This window comes from Choloepus didactylus, chromosome 18 (genome assembly GCF_015220235.1).
Source record: "Choloepus didactylus isolate mChoDid1 chromosome 18, mChoDid1.pri, whole genome shotgun sequence".
Classification (NCBI taxonomy): Eukaryota; Metazoa; Chordata; class Mammalia; order Pilosa; family Megalonychidae; genus Choloepus; species Choloepus didactylus.
In genome coordinates this window covers 48,114,793-48,142,192 of record NC_051324.1, presented here as the reverse complement: position 1 = coordinate 48,142,192, position 27,400 = coordinate 48,114,793, and the positions used below count along the sequence as shown (strand labels likewise).

At 49.6% G+C, this 27,400-nt stretch overlaps 2 protein-coding genes across 4 annotated transcripts in view; one reads left to right on the top strand and one right to left on the bottom strand.

Annotated features, from left to right (window-relative positions):
• Window positions 1-335: 335 nt before the first annotated feature.
• Window positions 336-16,415, top strand: GPR179 (G protein-coupled receptor 179). The gene is made up of 11 exons (XM_037810352.1): window positions 336-1,108; window positions 2,477-2,585; window positions 4,247-4,334; window positions 4,767-4,993; window positions 5,839-5,907; window positions 6,292-6,401; window positions 6,698-6,936; window positions 7,134-7,272; window positions 7,884-7,989; window positions 8,583-8,729; window positions 9,952-16,415. The coding sequence occupies exons 1-11, from the start codon at window positions 336-338 to the stop codon at window positions 15,028-15,030; spliced, it is 7,086 nt and encodes a 2,361-aa protein (XP_037666280.1). The 3' UTR covers window positions 15,031-16,415.
• A 2,688-nt stretch (window positions 16,416-19,103) lies between these two features.
• The window catches only part of MRPL45 (mitochondrial ribosomal protein L45), a 54,250-nt gene continuing 45,953 nt past the window's right edge, over window positions 19,104-27,400 (bottom strand). For all 3 annotated transcript variants that reach the window (XM_037810853.1, XM_037810852.1, XM_037810850.1), the window contains 4 exons: window positions 21,500-21,548; window positions 20,377-20,526; window positions 19,810-19,983; window positions 19,104-19,618 (listed from right to left, as the gene is read on the bottom strand). In XM_037810853.1, the coding sequence (XP_037666781.1) occupies window positions 19,532-19,618; window positions 19,810-19,983; window positions 20,377-20,526; window positions 21,500-21,548 (460 nt within the window). In that variant the 3' untranslated portion in view covers window positions 19,104-19,531. The remainder of the gene's footprint in view (window positions 19,619-19,809; window positions 19,984-20,376; window positions 20,527-21,499; window positions 21,549-27,400) is intronic.

Here is a 27,400-nt window from a genome sequence, read left to right as displayed (position 1 = left end):
CATCTCTCTCTCTGGAACAGATGTGGGGTGGGGGTGGAGGGAGCCTGGATGCTGGATAAGAGGGGGAGGGGAGAGTGGTGTGCCGGGAATTAAGAGGGTTTGAGATGGGCGGGCACACTGAGAGAGGAGGGGGCAGGGCCCTCGGGCTACATCCAGAAGTCAGCTGATGACGTTAGAAATAAAAACAGGCAAAACAGCGCCAGCGTAAGAGAGAGAGCAGGAGAGAGGGAGAGGAAAAGCCAGGATAGGTGGCGGCAGGGGGTCAGGCAGCTCCGGGACTGCGGCCAGCCTCTTCCCCGACTCTCCTGAGAGCTGCCCCGAGGATGGTCTCCAGGATGTCCCCTCCTGTGTGGGGGCTGCTGGGCTATTGCTTCCTCTGTGGCTGGGCGTTGGGGGCCCCGCGGCCCCTCCGCTCTCTGCCCTCTCTGTCCTCCCAGGTCAAGTCGGAACCTGATCCCTCGTGGGTGCCCCCCGAGGGAGCTGAGGCAGCCCTGGCTTTTCTCTACTCTGGGGATGCCCAGCGGCTGTCGGGGGCTAATTGCAGTGAGCATTATGAAGCCCAGGGGGCAGGAGCCAGACCAGAGCTCCCCCCAACCCTTCAGAGGGCAGCAGGCACCCTTGCCCAGGCTGCCAACTTCCTCAACATGCTTCTGCAAGCCAACGACATCCGCGAGTCCAGTGTGGAGGAGGACGTGGAATGGTACCAGGCCCTTGTCCGCAGTGTAGCTGAGGGGGACCCAAGGGCATACCGGGCCTTGCTGACCTTTAACCCCCCACCAGGGGCCAGTCACCTGCAGCTGGCCCTGCAGGCCACCCGGATGGGAGAGGAGACCATCCTGCAGGAATTGTCTGGGGACAGGGTGCAAGAGGATAGCCTGTCTGGGGACCTAGATATCTCTGCCCTGCAGAAGCGGGTGCTGACCAATGACCTAGGGAGCCTCGACAGCCCCAAGTGGCTACGGGGAGATGGATATCTGGGGGACATGCAGCACGTGAGGCTGTCTCTTCCCTTCCTGGAATGCCAGGAGGGCCGGCTCCGTCCTGGCTGGCTTATCACACTCTCGGCCACCTTCTATGGACTCAAACCAGACCTCAGCCCAGAGGTCAGGTAAGAGGGATTCAATGCATTTGTGAGAATGTGGGTATATGGGGGGCACAAGTACACCCAGCTGTGTATGGACCATTAGGCATGCACATGTGTATGTCTGGGGGTCACAGATGTGTGTACTTGCATTCAGCTGTGTGCATGTGCACTCAGCTCTGGGAATCTGTGACTATGTGTTAACACATACAGGTGTGAGGGTACATACTGTTATAAGAATCAAGCCATTTATATGTATTTATCTGGGTGTCTATTTGTATTTATGTGTTTGAGCGTATGAATGAATGTCTATGAGCATGTGCATATACATGTTTAGAATACACATATGTGTGGGCACAGATGGGTGGGCACAGATGTGTGGGCATGGGTCTTGGCCCCCAGCTCTAAGCAGTGGGTATAAGAGGCAGGAGGGGCTTGATAGTAACAATCCAGTCTTCTCAGGTGGGCACTTCAGGATTTAAACCTGCTGTTGCCTAATGATCAAGCGCTCTAAGTGAAGGCTTCCACAGGGAAAGGGAGATCCTTGGGGAGGGGAGGAGAGAGGGTTTGGAACTTCCTGTCCAGGAATTGGCTGAGTTCCAAGGGTCACTGCCAATGGCCATACTCTTACCTCACTCAGGGCCCACTCCCCTGCCTGTTCTGATCCAGGAGCCTCACACTCCTCAAACAACTGATCTCCAACCTCAACCAGAGTAAAGTAGGGGATTGGGAACCCTATTGGGAAGGGGGCAGCAAGTGGACACAGTACTGCAAGGTATTCAACAATCAGCATTGCTTTTCCAGCTATTGTGTCCCCATTCATTGTCCCCAGCAGGGACCCCTCCTCCTGGCAGGCAGCCTGGCTCCTTGCTAGCTCTCTTCCCACTTAGACCAGAGCAGGGCTGAGAGGCTACTGCACCAGAAACAGGGCTTCTCCATTCCATACCTCCTTTGCTGTGATCAGTTCAGACCTGGCTTGGGCAGAGTGAGGGGATGGTTAATAGCTGAGTTGTATATGTGTTTGTGTGTGTGTGTGTGTGTACAAGCAGTGGGGAAGTGCAAAAACCCCCTTCAGACAGATCATCAGAGCCCCAGTTCCCACATGTTTTGACATGCCCCCTCCCTCTACCCATTGATAGAAACTAGGAAATGATAGGATGTTGGAAACCTGAGGGATGGGGGGAGCAACCTCGAGGGAGGAAAATTTTTGCCCAGAGACAGTAAGGGTTATTTGAACTGGAGAAATGGAAGGCATCTGTGCCCCTTTTCCCAACATGCTGCAGCTGCTGTACTAAAGTTTGCAAAGCTTGCATTGCCCCATGGGCTGGTGCCCAAAGACATGCATCCCCCTTGGCCTCCTTCACTGTGCCCCTAACTGCTACTTCACTGCCCTAGGGGGCAGGTGCAGATGGACGTGGCTCTTCAGAATGTGGACATCAATCAGTGTGCCAGTGGCCCAGGCTGGTTCTCTAACACACACCTGTGTGATCTCAACAGTACCCAGGTAAGGATAAGAAGGATTGGAATTGGTAAACAAGGGTCCCGTTTCCTTCACTTTTTTCCATCACTGCCATCACCTGGCTCCCAGGAGCAGATGACAAAGCCAATCCAGCCTCTCAAGACTTCATGGAAGTCTCTAGTGATTGGCAGAGGTGAGATACTGGGATTTCTGAATGTGAGGCTACTTATAGCCTACCCTCTCCCCTTCTCCCCTCACCCCCCATGCCTCCAGATAGCCACCTCTCCTTTTCTCTAAAATCTCAGTGTGTCCCCTGTCTGCTCTCCTTCCTGGTGCTCAGTGCTCCAGGATCCCTCCCCAGGGCCACTCCTGAACCTCATCCCCTTTACTTGCCCTGGGCCACATTCTACATGTCAAAAGAGCTCAACAAATGTTCCACTGGTGTTTATTGAAATAAATGAAATTGCCAGTTGGGGTGTGGCAGGAATCTAGCCAAAGAAGACGTCTGAAGAGCTCTGGGACTGGTGAAGGTGATGGAACTCAGGCCAGATGCAGGCAGAGTCAAAGTTGTGGGTGTGGATGAATCAGGAGTGATGGAGGACAATGGCTGGCACTTCTGCAAGCCCAGCAGTGGGAAACTGGGAGGCCAGTGAACTAATCTGCTCCACATTTGCACTGAGTTCATGCTTATTCCTGAGCTGTACTGAAGCAAGAGTGAGCTCTACAGCCTGCTGGGAAGTGGGGTGGCCTTGGGCATACTCATTCTTTGTACACAGGTGGTTCTACTGTTTTCCAGGACACATGTGTTTGGAACTCAAAGCAGAGGGATGGAGAGGGGCTCCCGTTGTGCAGTTTGCTTTTTGACCCAGCCACATTCATTTCTTTGGGTATACATTTGTCTGATTGTGTGGCAGGAAGAGAGTATGAACAGGGGAAGCTGGGCCACAATTACATAAGCCCCAACCTCTAATCCTTCTAGGTGATGTCAGGGGCTGAATATGGAATCCCCCAAAGTGAACCCCTCCCTTTGCCCCACTGAAGTCTGTTGCCTACCACACCCCACAGCAGATCTGACCTCATTCATGAGCCCATCTTCCCCACCTGGCTTTGAGGCATGCTCCGTTCCCTGCTGGGCAAGCATCAATGAGTGGAGGTGGCCTGAAGGGCTGGGTTTGGCATCCCGCCAGCATGGCATTAGCCTGGCATTCAGGCTGGAGAAAGTAGTCCTATGCCAAAGCCAGATGGCCCCTGACAGAGGAAGCTGCTCCTCCATGGGGGCCTTTTCAACCCACCTGTGTGTCCAAGAGAGCAGCTGATGGAAGACCTTTGAAGCAGGATATCAGCACACAGGGTGTGGGTGGGCTCGGCGCTCTCCCTGACTCCCGTCTCCTCCCAGCACCTTCCTAGAGCACAGCTGGGCACTGGGAAGTGGGACCTGTGAGGCTCCTGTCGCTGCCAGTCTGAACAAAAGGGTGATCCATCACCATACCCTTTGCTTGGAGTCTCTTTGAGAAGGGAGGCAATGGAGGGGGTGGAGTGGGGTTTCCATAGAGGGAAGGCTTCCCAAGGAGTACGTGGGCTTCCCTAGGGTGGACCCAGTTGCCACAGACAGGGAGTTAGATGGGCCCTCCATCTCTTCCTAAGAGGAAAAGATCTTCCAGGGAAAGTCCCCCTATAAATACATATCATATGTGTTGTCCTCACAGTGTGTTCCCCTGGAGAGTCAGGGCTTTGTTCTTGGCCGCTACCTCTGCCGCTGCCGGCCTGGCTTCTACGGGGCAAGCCGCTCTGGGGGTATGTAACCGTGGCGAGGGCCAGGCAGGTGCTGTTCGGGCTGGGTGGACGGGGCGCTTCCGGAGAAGAAAGGCAGGGTCAGGGTGAGAAACTGGGAGGAAGCTTGCAGGGCAAGGGCAGAAGGTGGGGAGCAGGACAGGCAGGCAGGGTCCAGTTTGGGGGTGTGTGTACCTTTTGAGAATGAGCCCACACCATGCCAATCTGATATAAGTTGACCTTCCAATGAGCCCTAGCCAGGATCACCTCTGTCACCCCACCCTCCCCAGGGAATACCCACTTCTTCCTCATTGCTCCCCCTCCCAACCCCATTCCAGGGGCCACAGAATACAGAAGGGCAGGGAAGGGGTGTGTGGTGACCTTGAGCTGAAAAGGCTGGGGTCTTAGGATGTCTCAGTCATTCCCCTCTCCCCATATCCATCTTGTTCTTTACAGGGTTAGAGGAGAGGGCCACCCAGCTTACCGGGCAATTGAGGTCCCCGCAAGGGAGGCTGCTGAGGTGCCAGCCATGTCCCGAAGGCTGCACCACATGCACGGATGCCACACCGTGCCTGGTGGAGGAGGCCCCTGTGCTGCGGGCGGCAGTGCTGACCTGCCAGGCCTGCTGCATGTTGGTGGTCTTCCTGAGCATGCTGGTCTCCTACCGCTGCCGCCAGAGCAAGGCAAGGACGCCCACATCTATCTCCTGCACACCGGCCATGCCTGTCTCAGGTCTTAGCATCAACCTAAGAGGCTACCTAAGATTACCTAAGAAATGGGTTATGATCTTAATTCTCAATCTAACCCACTACATGACATAAGGCAATGAACTCTCTGCCTTAGACCTGCTTCCTCATCTGTAAAATGAAGGCATTGAACTTGATTCAGCAAATGCTTTGTTGGTCATCTACTCTGTGCAAAACATTGTCTGGGCACTAGGGGAAGTGATCTTGAACCTTGTGGAGCTCCCAGTTCAATGGAGGGAGGAGGCATGAGTACATAAAATGACAGCACATGAGACAGGGGCTAGGATGAGGTGTGGTCCATTGCTGTGGGAGCTCAGAGAAGGGACCTGGTTGTCCTGCCTGAGATGGGGTGGGAAAGACTTTTTGGAGCCAGGCTTGGAGGTTTACTGGGGGGTTATCAGGTAGAGAAGTGGGTATCATATTCTAGACAAGGGAGCAGTGTGACCCAAAGCTTGGACGCATGCATGAGTTAGCTCCCACAACCTCTGATTTGAACACAGTCCTGCAGCAGGGCCCAGGGTGGGCATGGGTGGGGCGGTGGGGAGCTATGGGAAACCTTGGCCACCTTGGCCTTGGTCAGACTTAGGCCCAGCGAAGCTGAGAGCCTGGGGTGGGGGTGGGGGCATGGTGATGATGGACAGGGCGGGGCTAATTACAGGGTGAAGCCTTAGCCCCAGAGCCACTAAGTGACCCCTAAAGAGGTCAGAGACCCTCCCACACCATTGCCCAGGCTCCGTCCTCCCGCTGCCCTGCTCACGTGCCTCTCTCTCCTGGGTTCACAGAGGATCCGCGCGTCTGGAGTTGTCCTTCTGGAAATCATCCTTTTTGGATCCCTGCTGCTCTACTTCCCTGTGAGTCAGAGGCCAGCCTTACCTCCCAGGATCCCCCACGGCCCCAACCTGGCACTCTCCAGACCCTCAGAAACCCTCTTCCTCTCTGCCCTCTTGGGAGGGATTCAGAGACCCTCAATTCCCCCTACTCCTACCAAAAATGGCAGGTTGCTTTAGTCAGCTCTGGAGCCAGCCGTGGGCTTCAAACAGCTCTATGACTCACTGTGTGACCTAGAATAAGTTTCCTGACTTCTCTGATACTTAAGCTGCTCCTCTGCAGAACAGAGGCGATAACACCTCTACTGCAGGACTCTTGGGGGGACTGACAGTGAAGTGCTTAGCCTGAGGCCCAGCACACAGCAGGGGAACAGAGGAGAGCAGCTATTTTTTTCTCCCCACCCCCAGGTCTTCATCCTGTACTTCAAGCCCAGTGTATTCCACTGCATCGCTCTCCGCTGGTTCCGCCTGCTGGGTTTTGCCATTGTCTATGGCACCATTATACTCAAGCTTTATAGGTAGGGCCTGGGACAGACCCTGCTCCCAAGCAGCTCACCCCAGGCCACCAAGCTCATTCAGAGAATGGGGTTCTTCAAAGTTAGACCTTTGCCAAGACCTGTGCCCCCAAGGCCTGCCCCCAGCGCAATATTCCTCTTCTCCATGCAATTGTTTTTGGGGGTGAGAGGAGGCAGTGAACCCTGGAAGGGACAGGTGTGTGAGAGAAGGGAAGCAATGGATGGAGAGGCGATGCCCCTGGCCCCTGGCCCTGGTCCCCCTGCCCAATCCAGTGTACGTACACACTCTAACCCTGTAGAGTGCTCCAGCTGTTTCTGTCTCGAACGGTCCAGAGGGGACCCCACTTGAGCAGCGGGCGGATGCTGCAGCGTCTAGTCCTGTTCCTGCTGCTTGTGCTGGGCTTCCTGGTGGTGTGGACGGCAGGGGTCCTGGAGGGAGGCATTCAGCACACGCCCCTGGTGACCCGAGGCCACACTCCCACTGGCCGCCACTTCTACCTCTGTCACCATGACCGCTGGGACTACATCATGGTTGTGGGTGAGCTGCTTTTGCTGAGCCCACTTCACTCTGGCCACCACCTCTGCACCTGAGGGGTCCTCCCTTCCTGCCCTGCTCCTCCTGCCGTGTCCCCAGACCCCTGGTTCTTGGCCCAGTCTCCCCGCAGCATGTCCTACAGAGAAAGGGGTGGTATGACCGCTGAGATGGTGCCTGACTCCCTCCTCACTTCCCCACAGCTGAGTTGCTCCTCCTGTGTTGGGGCAGCTTCCTGTGCTACGCCACCCGGGCTGTACCCTCGGCCTTCCATGAGCCACGCTACATGGGCATTGCCCTGCACAATGAGCTGCTGCTCTCTGCCACCTTCCACACTGCCAGGTGAGGACAGACCCACCCACTCATGCCTCCTCCCACCCTAATACCACCCCTCACCTTGCCCAGGTGAGGGTACCCCCTTCCCATGGCCATCCTTGCAACTTTGCTATGCCGCAGCAAGGTGAGTCCCCCCACCTGTAGCTCTTTTCCTGCATCACAGATACTCTTCTGGCACCCCACATCTCCCGCAGGTGAGGGGTCCTAACACCCAAGGAGAGGAAGCACATCCCACTCCTAATTCCTCCCCTATTCCTAAAGCCACCAATCTGACATCCCCATCGCACCCCTCCACACATGCTCAGTTGTCCTTGCCTTCTTCCCCCTGCTTTGTGCTGTATCCATAAGGACCTGGCCATGTGGGGGAGGCAGAATCAACCCACAGAGCTGTGGTGCTATAAGCAGCCAGAGAAGGTGAACCCTAGGAGGGCTTCTTGGAGATGGGAACTCATTTGAGCCTTGAGGTAGGACTGACATCCTAGAGAGAGCAGAGAAAGTGAGGAGCACCTCCAGGGAGACGCAGGGCTGGAGCTGGGGAGAAGAGCCAGTGAGACAAGTGAGGCAGAAGAGGCCACTCCCACCAGCAGCTAACCACCCCCCTCCCACCCCACCCTCAGGTTTGCCCTGGCTCCCTCCCTGCACCCGGACTGGACCCTCCTCCTCTTCTTCTTGCACACGCACAGCACAGTCACTGCCACGCTGGCTCTGATCTTCATCCCAAAGGTGAGGTCACCCCCCCTTCTTGGAGGTGAGACCGCGCAATACCCTCTCCCACCCCATCCCTGCGACTGAGGCCGACCCTGGCGCCTTTGTAAGTGGCACTGTAGTGTGCCGCCACCGTCGCAGTGCCCTCTCCAGGTCAGTGTGAGTATGACAGAAGATGTTGGGGTGAGTGAGCTACTAGTGACAGGGGCTTTCAGCAAGAAACAGACTGAGAGGAGGTGACCAGGAAGCTACTGTCTCCCTCCTTCTCTGCTTCCAGTTCCTGGGCAAGAGATTGGGCTGCAGTACTTGTATCACCACTGGAAAGTTGGCAGACACTGAAAATCTGTTAGGAAGTAGTGTCTTATGAGAGAGAGAGGTGGTGGAGTTGAAGGGCATGGCTAGGAATTGCAGGGGGCAGGGGATTGGGACCCCACTCCTGGCCTCTGGGCTATAGCAGATCAGGGAGAATGAGGGGTAGCCCCGGAATTCTGAATTGGAGAGGAAGGTTCACTAAGTAAAGACTGATTCCACAGGGTGGGTGGGAGTAGGAGTGGACAGGGGGTCAAGGTGAGGCTCCCCGCCCCCCCCCCCCCGTGCTCCTGCCTGGCCAGTTCCGGAAGCCTGGAGCCCCTCCCCGGGAGGAGATGGTGGATGAAGTGTACGAGGAAGAACTGGACCTGCAGCACTCGGGCTCCTACCTCAACAGCAGCATCGCCTCAGCTTGGAGTGAGCGCAGCCTGGACTCCAGAGACATTCGGGTGCGTGCCGCCCTCCTCCCTCCTTTTCAGGACCTGGCAGAGGGAGCGCTGCTGTCCCATGCACCCCTGCAGGTCCCCCCTTTCCCCGGCTTCCCCTCTCTCCAGGACCTGCCTTCTCCAGCCATCACCCTAAACTGCTTCCCCTGACTCTAGTCAAAGGAGGCCACACACCACCAAGTGAAAAGACCCCACAAGCCCAGAGCCCAGAGCCCAGAGCCCAGAGGTTCCAGGCCATGCATGTCACAGCAGAGCCCTAATCCCTGGTGTCCTCCACTCCCGCTCAGCAGGAGCATCATGGGGGGCAGGCTGGGGCACCCCTCAGTCCCCAGCAAACCAGGACAGTTGGCCACCCTGAGGCCAGCTGTGGGACTGAGGTAGTTGAGGTGGACAGTGGCCACCAGGGATTTCTCTTTTCCTGGACCTGGCAGGATTTAACGAGAAAGGAAGTTCTTCCTGGGTCTCACACAAGAGGTAGGGAAGGAGATCTGGTGATCAAAGCCCACTGTTTTATAAAACTTAAGGTGTAGGAATAATCTCAGGAAGTTGTTTTGTCCATTCTCTCCATCTCCACTGGGGCCACCTCTTGTTTACAAGCCTCACAAAGGAGTCTGCTGCACCTCCCAATTCCTCATCTTCCCCTGCTGTATCCTCTTCACCCCCTGAGCCCTGCCTTCTGTTCCCCTGGGAAAGGCTAAGACCTCAATCCAGCAAGGAGGCCAGGGAGTGTGGGGGGCACCGCCACAGCAGCGCCAACCCTTAGCACTCCACTTTCTGGAGCAGCAGCCAATCTTCTATCCCTGCTGGCTTTGGGGAGAAATCCAGAGACTTTTGAAGCTTCATTCCATTATTTACACCTCAATGAGGCACTTTACATTAGCATAATATATTTCTTTCAAGGAAGCTAACATGGGTTGGCCAGTTACCATTATTTTAGAAAAGGAAAGGCTCAGAGAGATCAAGAAAAGAGCCTCGGGTCACATGACGTGCCAGCAGCCTAGAACTCAGGTTTGCTGTCCCCTAAGTCAGTGATTTACCACCATACCACAGTGCCCCAGAGAAATGTATGCTGAGTCCTCAGGGCTGAGTGGATCCAGCTCACAACCTGGCTGGCGCTGGGTCTTGGGTGACCGGTCTAAACAAGTGCTGGGGGGAAGAAGGATGCAGCTGCGGGTCGGGGAGCGCCCAGGCCGTCCTGCCCCAACATCTGCTCTGCTCCCCTCAGGATGAGCTGAAGAAGCTCTACGCCCAGCTGGAGGTGCACAAGACCAAGGAAATGACTGTCAACAACCCGCACCTGACCAAGAAGCGGGGCAGCCCACACCAGGGGCTGGGCCGCTCCTTCATGAAGTACCTGGCCGAGTTCCCTGAGGCCCTGGCCCGGCAGCACTCCCGGGACTCAGGCTCCCTGGGCCGCAGCAGCCTGCCCGGCTCCTCCTGCCGCCGGCTCCTCAGCTCCAGCCTCCAGGAAGCCGAGGGGCCGCCGGCCCTGCGCAAATCCCACAGCACCTACGACCACCGCAGGGAACAGGACCCACCTCTCCTGGACTCTCTGCTGAGGAGGAAGCTGGCCAAGAAGGCCTCACGAGCCCAGAGCCGGGAGTCGGAGGAGGGGCCCCCAGCCCTGGGCTTCAAGTCAGCCAGTGCCCACAACCTGACGGTGGGAGAGCGGCTCCCCAGGGCATGGCCCATCTCCCTGCAGAAGTCACTCAGTGTCGCGGCTGGCTCCCGGGAAAAGGCCCTGCTCGTGGCCAGCCAGGCCTACCTGGAGGAGACCTATCAGCAGGCGAGGGAGAGAGAGGAGCAAAGGAAGGCAGGGGAGGCCTTGGTGAGCCCGGGGCGGAGGCCATCGGCCAGAAGGCTGGAGCCAGCTGGGGGGGCCCCCCTGTCAGCCCCACCTTCCCCTGCCAAGAGCAGCAGCGTGGACAGCTCCCACACCTCTGGGAAGCTTCACAAGGAGGGTGGGCAAAGGCTGCCTCACCCACCTGTCAGGCACCAGGTCTCCACGCCCATCTTGGCCCCATCTGGGCCCTGTCTGAGAGAGCCAAGGATGCTATCTCCCACCGCCACTGTGGCTCCAGCTCTGAAGCCAGCTCCAGCCCCAGCCTCAGCCCCTGCCCTAGCAGCAGCCGCAGTATCCCCCCAAAGCTCCAGCTTACTCACCTACATTTGCCCCTGGGAGAATGCAGAGCTGCCAGTCAGGAAAGAAAACGTGGCCCAAGCAAGTTCCTCAGAGCCAGAGAGAGGCAACCACTCTCCTGCCCCAGCTCGGGCCAGGCTCTGGAGGGCCATCTCTGTTGCAGTAGAGAAAAGGGGGGCTAAGGAGAATGAGACGGACACAGAGGGTGGGGGTCACCAGGGGGAAGGTGATGATGTGGAAGAGGACAGACCCAAGGTCTTCTCTAAATCTCACAGCCTCAAGGCCCCTGTTCAGCAGGGTTCCATATATAGTCTGGGACTGGCTATCAAAGCTCTAACTCGTTCTCGGAGCACATACAGAGAGAAGGAGAGTGGGGAAGAGGGTCCTGAGAAGGGGAAGAAGGGCAGAACTTCAGGAGAGGGGGTGGGGGCATCCCCCAGCTCTCCCAGGGTAGGTCAGCCCCAAGCGGTGAGTAAGCAGGCTGCCCTTGCCCCCTGCGATGATGAGGAGTCCCTCCAGAACCAACAGAATGCTCACACCAGCAGAATCCTCCGGGTCTGTCACCAGGAGGGCAGCAAGGAACAAGAAGACAGAAGCAGGAGGACATCCCAGGGTCTATGGGAGGGGAAAGCTGAGAGAGCAGGTAAAACAGGATCTGTCAGACCAAGGCAGGTCAGGCAGGGCACAGTTGGGAACAACAGTGCTGAGCTAACAAAAGAAGCCCCTTTGGGGCAGCGGGAACTGCCCAAAGCTGGCCTCCAGCCCCTGGGCAGCGCTGACTGCAGGGTGGCAGAGGTATGCCCCTGGGAAGTCACAGAGTCAGAAACGTGTCAGCCTGATGGTAGCAATAAGGCCAAAATCTGCCCCTGGGAGGTGAGTGAAGGAACCCCTGAGAGGAAGGCATTAAGACAGGATCGAGATGTCTCCCAAGAAGAGAGGGGGAAAGTCCCAGAAAAATCAGACTCCAAAGAAGTGGTTGCTATTGTTCAGAAAAAGCCAGAGAGGCTGGTCAGGGGACAGGAGGCAGTGTGTCCCTGGGAGAGCACTGATCCTGGGGGCCTGTCCCCTCTGTCAACCCCTCAGACCTCTGATGGAACTAAGGGCAGGTCTGAAGCAGTGGGCAGTGTGGAGGCTGGGGATGTAGCTTTTCAGCCTGATGTCACCAAGGCAGAGCTCTGTCCCTGGGAGGTAAGTGAAGGGGGAGAGAGTGGGAAACCACCCCAGGAGGTGGTGAAGGGGGTCCCTCAGGAAAAGCAGAAAACCTCTAAGAAAGCAACATTTTGGAAAGAACAGAAACTGGATGGAGACTGGGAATCTCTCTGTCTGTGGGAGAGTACAGATTTCCGGAGCCCCTCAGCAGTCTCAACTCAGGCCCCAGGAACCCCAGAGTCCTCAGGGAATTTGAGAAGTAGAGGTGCTGAAGAATGTCCACGGGAGGCAGGAGATGCTTCTGCTATCAGGAAAGCAGAAATCTGTCCCTGGGAGCTAAATAATGAGACAATAGGGAAAGGAAGGCTAAGTCAGGGGACAGGTAGAGAACCTCTCCAGGAAAAGGGAAAAGCCTCCAAAAAAGGAAGCTTTGGAAAGATGAGGGAACAAACTGTGAAAGCAGTGCAGAAATTAAGTCAACAGCAGGAGTCGGTCTGTACCTGGGAGAGCTCAGACCCTGGACACTCAAGCCCATGTCTAGACAATTCTTCATCCAAAACTGGTAACCAATTCCTAAGCAATGGAGGCAGCAGAGCAACACAGGTGTGTCCATGGGAAGATTTCAAGCCAGAGGTAAAAGATTCGACACCTGCCAAAGCAGAAATCTGTCCCTGTGAGGTAAATGAAAGAACAAAAGAGAACTGGACATTGGGACAGAATCCAAAAGGAGAATTTCAAAAAGACAAGAAAATGGCTGGAAAATCAGGAATCAAAGAAACAGTTGCTAGTGCTTCAGAAAAGCCTGAGGGGCAGATCCAAAAGCAGGAAGCAGTCTGTCCCCAGGAGAGTGTGGAACCTGGCAGTCTCCCTATACAGCCAGGCCCTCAAGACACAGATAAACCCAAAGCCAGTTTCCGGATGTCAGAAGGTGTCGGAAGCAAAACTGCTGAGATCTGCCCATGGGATGTGGAGGAGACCCTGACTCTTGAGAGGGCAAAGATCTGTCCCTGGGAGGTGAGTACTGGAGCAGGGGAAGAAAGGGCTATAGGAGTTGAGACCATTAGGAAAGGTGCAAACAATACAGATAAGGCTTCTGCAGATACTGGACCCAGCAAGATACCTGTTTTTGCTCCAAAAAAGCCAGAGAGGCCAGCTCAAGAGCAGGAGGTGGCCTGTCCCTGGGAGAGCTTGGATCCACAGGGCTCCTTTCAACATTCAGATACTCTGGGCACTGACAGACCAAAGGTTGGATTCCAGGCACTGGACCATGTGGGATGCAGGCCAGCTGAGGTGTGTCCCTGGGAAGCAGAGGAAGCTCCTGCCAGTGAAAAGTCCAAAATCTGTCCCTGGGAGGTGAATGAAGGAGCTACTGAGAAGGGATTGGAACAGAAGATGGAGAGTGACTTGGCAGGAGAGAGGGAGAAAACTCGAGGAAAGGAGAGAGCTACCTCCCTGGGAGAAGACATATCAAAATGGGAGGCAAAACTGAGTCAAGAGCAAGAACCTGTTTGCGCTTGGGAGAACAAGGACTTGAGGGAACCCACTGCTCAAGCCCTGGAGGTCTCAGATTTATTCAGCAGCATGAGTAGCAAAGTGGCAGGGGGGCGTTACTTGGAAGCTAGTGACCAGGCAGCAGAGAAAGGGGATCTGAGACAAGACCCAGAGAGGGCCTCCCTCCTGGAACACATGATAACCAGAGAAAAAGCTACATCTTCAAAAGCAGAATTCACTACTGCAAATGAAAAAAAAAACGGGAATGAGCTGCAATCTGTCTGTCCGTGGGAGAGCATGACCCCTTCCCATCCTGACAGTCAGTGTACAGACCGAACTGAAGCCCGCTCCCTACTGGTCACTGTTAAGGACAGAGTCGCTGAGGTGTGCCCGTGGGACGCTATCAGCCCAGATGCTGATGAACCTGACAGCAGCGCCAAGGCTGAAATCTGTCCCTGGGAGACAAGCAAAAGAAACCCTGAGGAAGAGGTGTTAAGACAGGATGGAAAAGGGAAATCCCAAGAGGAGAGGGGGAAAGCCCCAGAAAAATCAGAGCTCAAAGATAAGGCAGCAATTCAGAAAAAGCCAGAGAGGGCAGACATGAAGCAGGAGGCTGTGTGTCCCTGGGAGAGTCAAGACTGGGGGTGTCTGTCACCACAAGCAGGTCCACAAGATTCTGACAGAAACAAAGGCCGTTCTGAGGCAGCAGACAGAATGGGGGCCAGGGTGGCAGAAGAGCATCCATGGGAAACAGAAGAGGCTCCCTCTGCTAAGAAAGCAGAGATCTGCTCTTGGGAGGTGGATAAAGGAGCAGCAGAGAAAAGGGGACTAGAACAGGAGGTGGACAGAGAATCACAAAGGCAAGGAGAGATGTTCCTTCAAAAGGCGGGATCTGGAGGGACTGAAGAACATCTTTCAAAAGAAATAGCAAAACACAGCAGAGAGCAAGAGGCAGACTGCCCCCTGGAAGGCACAGGCTCAGGAGAGCTCTTCCCCCAGCCAGATGCTCTGGACACTGACCAATTCGAATTCAGTCCCCAACAAGCAAGCAATATAGGAAGCAGGACAACAGAAGTATGTCGATGGGAAGTCACAGATCCAGAAGGAAATAAAATAGAGAGCACCATCACAGAAATCTGTCCCTGGGAAGAAACTGGAACTCCAGCTGAGGAATCTGGTCCCTTGGCTTTAACAGCAATTCAGACAGAAAGCTTCTTCCCCACAGCCTCTGAGAAACCACCATGTTTTCTAACCCATAGACCTCTGAGCAGCTTCCTTCCAGAAAGCAAAAGCCCCCGCCCCAAGGTGAGCAGACCAGCCAGTACTTTTACCCTGGAAGGTATCACAGAACCCCAAGGACCCTCAGGGCTTGGGCCAGGAGCCAGCTTATTCCCGGAGCTAAGTCCACAAGAAGCTGAGGCTCATAAGTCTTCCTTTTTAACTGAAGACAAAGGAGAAGCGGCTTCTAAAGCTCAAAATGAAGAACTAATCCTTCCAACTGAGTATCCTTGGGACTGGGAGTAACACCTCCATCAAATGAGGTCAAATACAGAGCTAATTTTCAGGAGCCAAGATCTTTCCCAAGTCCTAGGTGTTCCCAAAGGGCTGAATCAAAGACACTTGGCCACTTCCCTTCCCAAGACGGCCAGAAATCAACTGATTCCAAAGACAAATTATACAAAGAGGGAGCAGCTTGGACTCCAACAGGAAATCCAACCCTCTCTTCACCTCCAACTCTTCTTCCTGCCTCAGGGGACAAAGTCTAGACCCCCTGATTCTAAAGAACCCTCTTACCTGGGTAGACTATTCACACAAGCCATCTAAGTCAGGACACTTCGCTTGTAGGGCCAATATAAGGGATGAAAATGCAAGGAAGTCAGCAGTGCTCAGCCCACATTTTCTCACATGGAGTCCACATTCTTCTCTCAAGTCTACAAAGGGTCATTTCTTGAGAACCACACAAGGCATTGGTAATATAGGGACCATGGACCATAAAAAACTCCTAGTCTGGGATGTTATCCCTCTGCAATGATGGCTGTGGTTTAGTGGGACAAGACAGATACAAAATAAAGATCACTGTAGGAATCTTAAAGAGTTACTTAATTCAAGTTCAAACAAGAAAAATTGGGGGGAAAAAAACCCTGAAAGTGATTCAAAATAGGTGCCTGAAATGCCTTGAGGACCTTGTCATTTTAACTTTAGATTCCCCACTTGCGCTTTATTGATTCTTAAATCTGACCTGTTAGCCTGCTGAAGGAGAGACACTCTTACCTCCATAACACCACCTGGGATCCAAAGCAAAACCAGAGACAGAGAACCTAGAAGGAAAAGCCATTTCTCCAGGTCCTTGTCACACCGGTCAAGGTAGAGTTCTCCCTTCCAGACATCCTCTCTCCTGGTCTGAGGGGCATGCCTCTTGGGAGCTTTTTTGGATTTCTCCTCTTACGGCCCCATCTCTTGCAGTCTCTAGGGCTCAACTCACTGGCTCCTTCTTCTCCTTCCAGCCTTTCAGTCTGTCATCAAAGGGACCCTCTCTGTTGCCAATGCATCCAGAGCCAAGGAGGATCTCTGATTCTGATGTGAGAACCATTCCAAATCACTTGCTCAAAAATAAGGGAATACAAAAAATGGAATGTATCTACAAAAAGGAATGAAGTTCTGATGCATGCAACAACATGGTCGAACTCTGAAGACATCATGTTGAGTGAAATAAGCCAGACACAAAAGGACAAATACTTATAAGTAAATTCATTTTCAGAAGCTAGATACAGATTGCCAGGGTTAGGGTAAGAGTAGGGAATGGGGAATTAATGCTTAATTGGTAGTTTCTGTTTTGAGTTGATGCAAAAATTTTGGTAATTGATGGTGGTGATGGTAGCACAACATTGTGTCTGTAATTAACAGCACTGAATTTTACATTTGACTGAGGTTAAAAGAGGAAATTTTAGGTTGTATATGTTACTAGAATAGAAATTATTAAAAACCATAGGACTGTACAACACCAACAATGAACCCTAATGTAAACTATGGACTACAGTTAATAATATAATTAAAATAATATTGTTTCATCAATTGTAACAAAGTTACCCCACTAATGCAGTGCTAACAGTAGGGAAATTTGTGTGTGTGAGGGGGGATATATAGGAACTCTATTTTCTGCATGACTTTTCTGTAAACCTACAACTTCTCTAATTAAAAACAAGGGACGCATATCAGTGTCCTTCCCTGAGAAAGGAAGGAGGTTCTGTTACAGTAGGCACTATAACTGCTTCTGCCCTCAGAGAGAGTAGTTTGTGGGGCAGTTTGGAGGTCTGACAGTCGGGAAAGGGGCATCATGTAAATACAAAGCCTTCTTTCTTAGGTTCTCTCTAGCTTGACTCTCTTCTTTCAACATTCAGGTCAGGCTACCCTTACCTAAGCACTACTAGATAGGAGTGCTGGGATTTGAATATACTACCGGGGGAAATGAGGAAGGAAAAAAAAATTACTGGTACAAAGAAGTCCCAGGATTGACAGGGATGAGGTGGGAGTAGAAACAAGCAAGCTAAAAATGGCAGAGCTGGGCAGGGGCACTAAATATGGCAGTAAGCCCCACCCTCTAACTGTACAGATAGTGATATCGTTTGTGTGCAAGAAAAAGCCAGAAAAGGAGACCAAATACCCAATGGGGAAAAATTGAGTCTGCATGCAAATACTTTGGGAGGTTTCAAGACTTGTAGAGTGCTCCATTTCCAAAAGGCAGCAAAATGAATGGAGGAATTCACTCTTTCAGGGACCAAATGCTCTCATCCCATATCCTACATACTCAGGTCCCTGCCCTGGGCTGTCGAAGTAATTGAAGTCCATTGCTGCTTTGGGCTCTGGCTAGTTAATCCCTAGCTTCTGAGCCAATGTGGATTTTTGCTAACTGTGCTCCCCAGAACAATCCCACTGGGTCTGGTCTAGCAGGGAAGAGCAAAGTTGCCCTCACACCCACTCTTTGAAATAAACCGTAGGAAAAGAAAGAATGCAGTTGGCTCTAGCTTATTGATAATGGTGTTTTCTTTCTCAAAATTTTAAAACAGGAGCAGGAGACAAGTAAGGAAAGAAGAGCCTGCTCCAAAGCCCCAGGTGACAGCACAGCAGCCTTCAGTACTTTGGGGTGGTCTGGCTAATTCTCTGTCAGAACCTGGCTCTGTGGCTGACACTGCAGATGGTTTCTGCCTAGTGCTTCCTGCCAATCCTTCACATGTGGGGCCATTTGCTCAGCTGGATTTGATTCCAAAGAGAAATGAAAATTTCACTTATTCTCTGGCTCCCTGTGGCAGCTATTGCTTAACTGCTATTCAGGATTATCTAGAGACCCAGAGACAGATCCAGGGGAGAGGGGTGAAACAGCTTATATGAAACACCCTTCTTACATATCCAGAGAAATCCACATGTGCGTGTTTGTTTCTCTGCTTCCCCTCTCTCCCTGGATTACCTTCCCTCCCTCCATACTCCCCAACTGTGGATCCTGCTCAAAGTACTTCTCTTCTCATTTTGCTTTAATCCAGGGCTCAGGCAAATGGGATATGACCACACATCACTTAGGCAGTAATGCTGCAAAGTGACGTACCTTTTAAGCCAAAAGGGCAGAGACTAAGTAGCAAAAGACAAGTGGCTGCTTTGGATTAACCCACTAGTGCTGTTTCTTCCTGAGGTGTATACATCTTTGTTTCCACAGTCAGCATTCAGCAGCTGTTGTAAAAATACCAGTTTTCCCCAGGGAGGCGTGGCCCGTTTGTTCCTTTGCTGAGATGGTAGCTTTAGAAACACTGAAGAGTTAAGCTATTCTTGAGAAGATTTCAGTTCCTTTGGACTCTATTCTCAGGACAAGGTCAGAACAGATTAATCCTTACCCTAAATGACAAACTACTTAAAAAAAGAATTCTAGGTTTTGAAAAACAGAAAGTCTAAAAATTAAGTGGGAACCCACACTGGACCGATGAATGCAATAGTACTGTAAGCCAATCTCGTCATTGGTATGCAGTGAATTCCTGTCATACCTCAGATGATCCCAGGACACACAAGCACCTGAAGTTCCATATCCTCCTCCTGACAGCCCAGCTGGAACTAAGGAACAAGGAGGGGCCGCACCATTTCACTTGACACAGGTTCATACTCTGGCACATTTGCCTTCCCAATGCTGGGCTGGAAAGAATTGTCACCATCTCCAGGAGGTGCTAGAAGTCAGGGAACCAAGCCTTACAGACAGACCTCCCAAATGCATCAACACTTCCAGGGCTCTTCCCCACCCCCCACAGGGCTCCTGATCTTGCGTCCCCCCAGGCTTCCTGCGAGCATACCAGGATACAGCTAATAATTAAGAATACACTCCAAACATGGAGAGATAAATGATTTCTTTGGATTTACATTCTTCTATGAAATACAAATACTGATTCAGTTGAGTCAGTATAAGAAAAGACTCTCTGAAATGATATATTTTATAAATACTAATTATTTTTCCCCAGTCTGGATTTCCAGGCATTCACATGACACACAACTAAGCTTTTCTTCCACTTCCACCATTTGAAGGTCAGTCTGAACCAGGGGAAATGTACAGAACCCACCACAGCTTGTTCAACACCCTGACAGTGTTTTATTTCAAAATATGATGTCTGTCTTATGATTAGAAATAGAACACTCCCAGTTTGCTCCCAACAGTCACTACTATGGAAAAAACTGGTATCAGATGTTCTCTGAAACATACCACCTTTCATCTAGACTCAGAAGTTAGATACACAATTTTTCTAAAAAACGAAAAGGAAGACAGAAGCACTGGGAGTCCATGGCTGTACACATCAGCCACCCACCTGGGCCTAGCTATCAGCCATGGTTGTTGAAGATGAGGCAGCTGAAAAGACCCTCACAGGACAGGAGGGAACAAAGGTAGTTCTTTCTACTGCACGATGGAGATGGATGACTTCTTGGCTCCCAGACTCAGATACTTCACAGCTTCTAGCTGCCCACCACCTATGTTTTACTCAGGTGTCATTTTTTGCCATCAGGCTAGTTGAGGTTTATGGGCTTCCCCTTGAGGGTCTTCACAGTCTTCCCATGGTTTCAGCTGGGGGCCAGGGATCATCACCGTCTGAAAGAGCAGGAGACTGAGTTACCTACCAACAAAGCCCATGGCTGACACACGTAAGCCATTTCCCCCACAGGATTCCCCTCCCTTGGTGCTATATCACCTCCTCTCTCCACTAGGTGGGGCCCAGCAGGAGTGGCTTAGGAGGCCAAAACCACTGCTTTGACCCTCTTAAACCCTGCAAGTTGTCTTACCTTAAGGATGGGCTGCTTAGGGGGTGCCCAGGCAGGGACGATCTTGCCATGCATTCTCCAGTTCCCATAGGGGTTTACCAGGTGCTTTTCAAATACAACATACTCCAGGACATCCTTGGGTACATCTTCCTGTCCATACATCAACCGTCCAAATCGGTCATAGATGGCCAGAGTCTACAAGGATGAAAGCAAATCTGGCCTGTTGGTCCTCAGAGTTTTTATTTTTTGCCACACAATTATGAAAGAACCATAACAAATTTTTTAATGGATGGAAAAATAATTATCTCCAAACTCTGAATCCAGATTAACTGATCAACTATTGACACTTTTTTCTGAAAGAGTTTTTGCCTGGGATTAGGAGAGGGTAGAACAAAATATCTTCATACCATGTCTTAGTAGACCTAACATTAAGCAGTGGGAAGGGACAGGAAGCATCAGAGCAAGGAAGGCCATGGCAAACCCTTCCACAGGACCTGCAGTCCTGGGCAGCTATACCCAGTACCCCAGAGGTAAGTGCCCACCCTGAGAATGAAGAAAAACTGGAGGAGAGCAGACCGGAGCTTCTACCTGCCGGGTGTGCATGCGTACGGTGACCTGGCCATACATGTTGCTCTGGTTCACCAGACTTGAATAGCGAACCTGAACCACCTGGGGTGGCTCTAAAGATTCCACGAAGCGCCAGCGGACAGTCTTATATTTGATGTCCCAGACCATGTCCTAGGGGCATAGGAAAACAAGTTCAACTGGGTTGTTCCTCCCTTTAGAGAAGCCGGTCCTGCCACACCTGCTTTTGCTTCCTGTAACACTAAGGCCAACATGCAACATTTACCCCAAATGCCTTCTTGGGTCAACTTTCTCTCTCACCTTCCCAAGTTTTTGATCAAGCTATTACTCAAGCTGGTATCAAGCTCACCTGGAATATGCCTCATGACAACTCTCTTTTCATCTAAATCACAACCCAAGACCCACCTACCTCCTTGAGGAACCTTCTCCAAATCAGTGAAAATCCATTCCAAATTGTCAGCATACCCAATACACCATTATTTCTCCAGACATTTTTTAAATTTTTATTTTGAAGCAATTTTAAACTTATAGGACAGTTGCAAAAATAATACAAAATCAATTCAGAGAACTCCAATATTACTATACACTTGAATAATCTAATTATCACATGTATTTCTGTTGACTCCCTATGGTTTCTCCCCTCTCACCTTTAACAGAAAGGAGATGGTTAGGTTAACTATACTTATCCATGGGGAGATTAGGCTGAAGTGATAGAAACTGAAGTTCTTATCCTTGAATCTCTAAATACACCACAAAGTACCATTTTTAGCTGTACCTCAAGAATACCTAGCACCATTGTTAGCACAGAATATAAGTCTCATTTATTTTTGTTGAAAATAGGCATGTGTAGGTATGGCCTAAGGTAGCCCACCTCAGGATCTGCACTCTGTGGTTTCAGTACTCCTAATTGATGGGCATCCTCGTTCCAAGGGCCTTGCTAGGACCTTACCAGAGTTTGCGTCAAGTCACTATGAGCCAAAGATAAGAGAATCTAAAGATAAAAGAACTCAAGGTTGTGCCCTAAACTTCTGGCACTTTCAAAACCAAAGGTGATATCTAGACATCACCTAGATGTCTGTGGGTGATACCAGGCATCCCCACAATTCTAAGGAGGGTGAGAGCCTACCGGAAAACAGTGTTCTGTCACCAAGGTATGAAGCCGGTCATGGTCTGAGCTAGAAGAGAAAGAGACATAGATCACTGACTTTGGCTTTTATGATATCCTGTATGGAAATGGAAAGCGGCCCTGAAAAAAGGAAAACAATTCAATTTATTTTTACAAACATTTCCCAAATATTTAGCCAAGTTACATGCTAAGTTTTAGGGACACAGAGCTGAACAATAGCATGATTTACCAGAAAACCTTGACATCTAATAGCAAAGCAATGTTTGAGCCTCAGGGGCAGAAAGAAATTTCTTTGGTGTTACTATAGCTCCTTTAAGGTGAGAAAGAGACCCTTAATAGGACAGATTTTTGCTCTAAGCTGGTGTGGGGAACAAAATCCAACACAAATAACAATCAAGGATTCATCTCCTTTTAGCTCTGACATATCATCCGTATCAACTGGCTTGGCCTTGTATCTTATACTTTGTACCTAGTCAAAAAATAATCATCTTTCTTTTTTTTGGTCTGTCTTAGTTTTTATCCCCATCTTTGTTGCTGCCAGAGCTGCCTAGTCATATTGATTCTACAGAGTCATAGTAAGAAAACAGGAAGCAAACCCCAATTCCTACAGACACAAGATTTTAGAGGGGTTCCCAACTAAGGGGTCTCAAACAAACTTAAGACTACAGATTAGTTTCTGTCAAATATACACATGACTTTTCCCCAAATTCAATATAGTTCAGGCAGTTTAGTTCTTCATTTTCTTTAAAAAATCTCAAATTTCTAAACCTGGAGTGGGTAAGAGATAGGTTCTAACCTCCCCATCTGCTTCCCTGCCACTGCTATTCCTAAGAGGAAAGATTCCAAGTCATTTCCCCCACTGTTGCTCTTGACCAGACTAGACTGAGTTGTGATGACAGTTACTATGACCACCACACCTGGCCCCTCTGAATGACTCTTCTACCTCACTCTCCTGGCCCAGAATTCTTCAGTAGAAATACATTCCCTTTTTCCATGAGTCCACTTACTATTTCACAAAAGAACTTACACTGAAACATAATGGTTCTGGCAACATAATGGACTGAGCTAATGTGAAACTACTCCCACCATATACATCTAGAAATGTTGGATAAAATATAACAATACACATACACAGATATTTTTAAATACTCTAGCCTAGTTTATAAGAAAGAAAGATAAATCCCCAGATGCCAGAAAGAAGAGGGAAATAAAAGCCAGAATGGAAAGCATGAAGTTGATATGACAGCCTGAGGGATGACTAAAGGATCTATCAAGCTAGGAGCTTAACTTTTCCTTTAACCTTGGACCTTCAAAGGGCAGGGAATTGCAACAGAGATCCCTTCATAAAGCGCTGACCTTCAAAAGATTGAATCTGCTGCAAAAGGAAGCCTAAAAAATAGCCCACCAACCACCAACCACCAACCCAGAGGGGCTCTGGGTGGGAGAAAAAAAACCCAAAACACTACTGTGAAAAATTAAAGCCCCAAGCCCAATTACACTCAGATTTGGACACAGAATTTATGCTATAGCAATTTATGGTACAGCAATTCTTAATTCCCACCCCTAGAGTGCCTTGCAGAAGCAAATACAGAACTTCTCTGGAGCACATATTCATAATTCAGGTTGCTTGGAATTCCATCAGAAGAAATAATCACCACTGAAGAGGAGATTACAAGTAAACATCACAAAATACACCTGGAATCTTCCTAGCAAAAGTCAACAGACAAAACAGAAAAATTAGCACCCCAAGAATGTGAGATAATAGACCAACTCAAAAGAGTCTACAAATTGAATATGTTTAAGGAGATAGAAGGAATTTTATAAAACAGAAGGAAAAAACAAAGTATTATGAAAAAAAGTTCTGAAAAAGGATAAAATACAACATATGAAATAAAAAATATTAAAAACTCATTTATGATAAGGTAAAATTAGATACTGCATATGAGAGAACCAGTAAACTGGAAGACAGATGGAAGAAATTACCTAACCTATAACCTAGAGAGATAAAAAGAAAATATAAGAGTGGTTAAGCGATATGGAGGGCAGACTAAAAATGAATAACATATCTCTAAAAGAAGTTACTAAAGAATAAGAAAAAAAAAAAAAGGGAAAAGGCAATATTTAAAGACAAAATGGTTAAGAATTTTCCAGAGCTGCTGAAAGTCACAAATTCACTGAAAAGGCAAAGTCTCCCAAGCAGGTAAGTTAGAATAAATTCTCATTAGACATGTTAGAAACTGTAGAACACCAAAAACAAAAACAAAAAGACCTTAAAAACAAACCAGGGAGGCGGGGCAAGATGGCAGACTGGTGAGCTGTATGTTTTAGTTACTCCTCCAGGGAAGTAGGTAGAAAGCCAGGAACTGCGTGGACTGGACACCACAGAGCAATCTGACTTTGGGCATACTTCATACAACACTCATGAACACGTGGAACTGCTGAGATCAGCGAAATCTGTAAGTTTTTGCGGCCAGGGGACCCGCGCCCCTCCCTACCAGGCTCAGTCCCGTGGGAGGAGGGGCTGTCAGCTCCGGGAAGGAGAAGGGAGAACTGCAGTGGCAGCCCTTATCGGAAACTCATTCTGCTGATCCAAACTCCAACCATAGACAGACGGAGACCAGACACCAGAGAATCTGAGAGCAGCCAGCCCAGCAGAGAGGAGACAGGCATAGAAAAAAAACAACACGAAAAACTCCAAAATAAAAGCGGAGGATTTTTGGAGTTCTGGTGAACATAGAAGGGGGAAGGGCAGAGCTCAGGCCCGAGCTCAGGCCCTGAGGCGCATATGCAAATCCCCAAGAAAAGCTGATCTCTCTGCCCTGTGGACCTTTCCTTAATGGCCCTGGTTGCTTTGTCTCTTAGCATTTCAATAACCCATTAGATCTCTGAGGAGGGCCCTTTTTTTTTTTTTTTAAAATCCTTTTTTCTTTTTCTAAAACAATTACTCTAAGAAGCCCAATACAGAAAGCTTCAAAGACTTGCAATTTGGGCAGGTCAAGTCAAGAGCAGAACTAGGAGAGCTCTGAGACAAAACGCAATAATCCAGTGGCTGAGAAAATTCACTAAACACCACAACTTCCCAAGAAAAGGGGGGTGTCCGCTCACAGCCATCATCCTGGTGGACAGGAAACACTCCTGCCCATCGCCAGCCCCATAGCCCAGAACTGCCCCAGACAACCCAGTGTGACGGAAGTGCTTCAAATAACAGGCACACACCACAAAACTGGGCGTGGACATTAGCCTTCCCTGCAACCTCAGCTGATTGTCCCAGAGTTGGGAAGGTACAGCAGTGTGAATTAACAAAGCCCCATTCAGCCATCATTTCAGCAGACTGGGAGCCTCCCTACACAGCCCAGCAGCCCAGAACTGCCCTGGGGGGACGGCACTCACCTGTGACATAGCACAGTCATCCCTCAACAGAGGACCCGGGGTGCACGGCCTGAAAGAGGGGCCCACTTGCAAGTCTCAGGAGCCATACGCCAATACCAAGGACTTGTGGGTCAGTGGCAGAGACAAACTGTGGCAGGACTGAACTGAAGGATTAGACTATTGCAGCAGCTTTAAAACTCTAGGATCACCAGGGAGATTTGATTGTTAGAGCCACCCCCCCCCCGACTGCCCAGAAACACGCCCCATACACAGGGCAGGCAACACCAACTACACACGCAAGCTTGGTTCACCAATTGGACCCCACAGGACTCACTCCCCCACTCACCAAAAAGGCTAAGCAGGGGAGAACTGGCTTGTGGAGAACAGGTGGCTCGTGGACGCCACCTGCTGGTTAGTTAGAGAAAGTGTACTCCACAAAGCTGTAGATCTGATAAATTAGAGATAAGGACTTCAATTGGTCTACAAATCCTAAAAGAACCCTATCAAGTTCAGCAAATGCCACCAGGCCAAAAACAACAGAAAATTATAAAGCATATGAAAAAACCAGACGATATGGATAACCCAAGCCCAAGCACCCAAATCAAAAGATCAGAAGAGACACAGCACCTAGAGCAGCTACTCAAAGAACTAAAGATGAACAATGAGACCATAGTACAGGAGACAAAGGAAATCAAGAAGACCCTAGAAGAGCATAAAGAAAACATTGCAAGACTAAATAAAAAAATGGATGATCTTATGGAAATTAAAGAAACTGTTGACCAAATTAAAAAGATTCTGGACACTCATAGTACAAGACTAGAGGAAGTTGAACAACGAATCAGTGACCTTGAAGATGACAGAATGGAAAATGAAAGCATAAAAGAAAGAATGGGGAAAAAAATTGAAAAAATCGAAATGGACCTCAGGGATATGATAGATAATATGAAACGTCCAAATATAAGACTCATTGGTGTCCCAGAAGGGGAAGAAAAGGGTAAAGGTCTAGGAGGAGTATTCAAAGAAATTGTTGGGGAAAACTTCCCAAATCTTCTAAACAACATAAATACACAAATCATAAATGCTCAGCGAACCCCAAATAGAATAAATCCAAATAAACCCACTCCGAGACATATACTGATCACACTGTCAAACACCGAAGAGAAGGAGCAAGTTCTGAAAGCAGCAAGAGAAAAGCAATTCACCACATACAAAGGAAACAGCATAAGACTAAGTAGTGACTACTCAGCAGCCACCATGGAGGCAAGAAGGCAGTGGCACGATATATTTAAAATTCTGAGTGAGAGGAATTTCCAGCCAAGAATACTTTATCCAGCAAAGCTCTCCTTCAAATTTGAGGGAGAGCTTAAATTTTTCACAGACAAAGAAATGCTGAGAGAATTTGCTAACAAGAGACCTGCCCTACTGGAGATACTAAAGGGAGCCCTACAGACAGAGAAACAAAGACAGGACAGAGAGACTTGGAGAAAGGTTCAGTACTAAAGAGATTCGGTATGGGTACAATAAAGGATATTAATAGAGAGAGGGAAAAATATGGCAAACATAATCCAAAGGATAAGATGGCCGATTCAAGAAATGCCTTCACGGTTTTAACGTTGAATGTAAATGGATTAAACTCCCCAATTAAAAGATATAGATTCGCAGAATGGATCAAAAAAAATGAACCATCAATATGTTGCATACAAGAGACTCATCTTAGACACAGGGACACAAAGAAACTGAAAGTGAAAGGATGGAAAAAAATATTTCATGCAAGCTACAGCCAAAAGAAAGCAGGTGTAGCAATACTAATCTCAGATAAAATAGACTTCAAATGCAGGGATGTTTTGAGAGACAAAGAAGGCCACTACGTACTAATAAAAGGGGCAATTCAGCAAGAAGAAATAACAATCGTAAATGTCTATGCACCCAACCAAGGTGCCACAAAATACATGAGAGAAACACTGGCAAAACTAAAGGAAGCAATTGATGTTTCCACAATAATTGTGGGAGACTTCAACACATCACTCTCTCCTATAGATAGATCAACCAGACAGAAGACCAATAAGGAAATTGAAAACCTAAACAATCTGATAAATGAATTAGATTTAACAGACATCTACAGGACATTACATCCCAAATCACCAGGATACACATACTTTTCTAGTGCTCATGGAACTTTCTCCAGAATAGATCATATGCTGGGACATAAAACAAGCCTCAATAAATTTAAAAAGATTGAAATTATTCAAAGCACATCCTCTGACCACAGTGGAATACAATTAGAAGTCAATAACCATCAGAGACTTAGAAAATTCACAAATACCTGGAGGTTAAACAACACACTCCTAAACAATCAGTGGGTTAAAGAAGAAATAGCAAGAGAAATTGCTAAATATATAGAGACGAATAAAAATGAGAACACAACATACCAAAACCTATGGGATGCAGCAAAAGCAGTGCTAAGGGGGAAATTTATAGCACTAAACGCATATATTAAAAAGGAAGAAAGAGCCAAAATCAAAGAACTAATGG

Coding starts and splice junctions, on each gene's coding strand:
- GPR179 (XM_037810352.1), top strand. CDS start 336: ATGTCCCCTCCTGTGTGGGGGCTGCTGGGCTATTGCTTCCTCTGTGGC. Junction 7,273..7,883: donor GCCACCTTCCACACTGCCAG/GTGAGGACAGAC, acceptor CCCCACCCTCAG/GTTTGCCCTGGCTCCCTCCC. Junction 7,990..8,582: donor CTCTGATCTTCATCCCAAAG/GTGAGGTCACCC, acceptor CTGCCTGGCCAG/TTCCGGAAGCCTGGAGCCCC.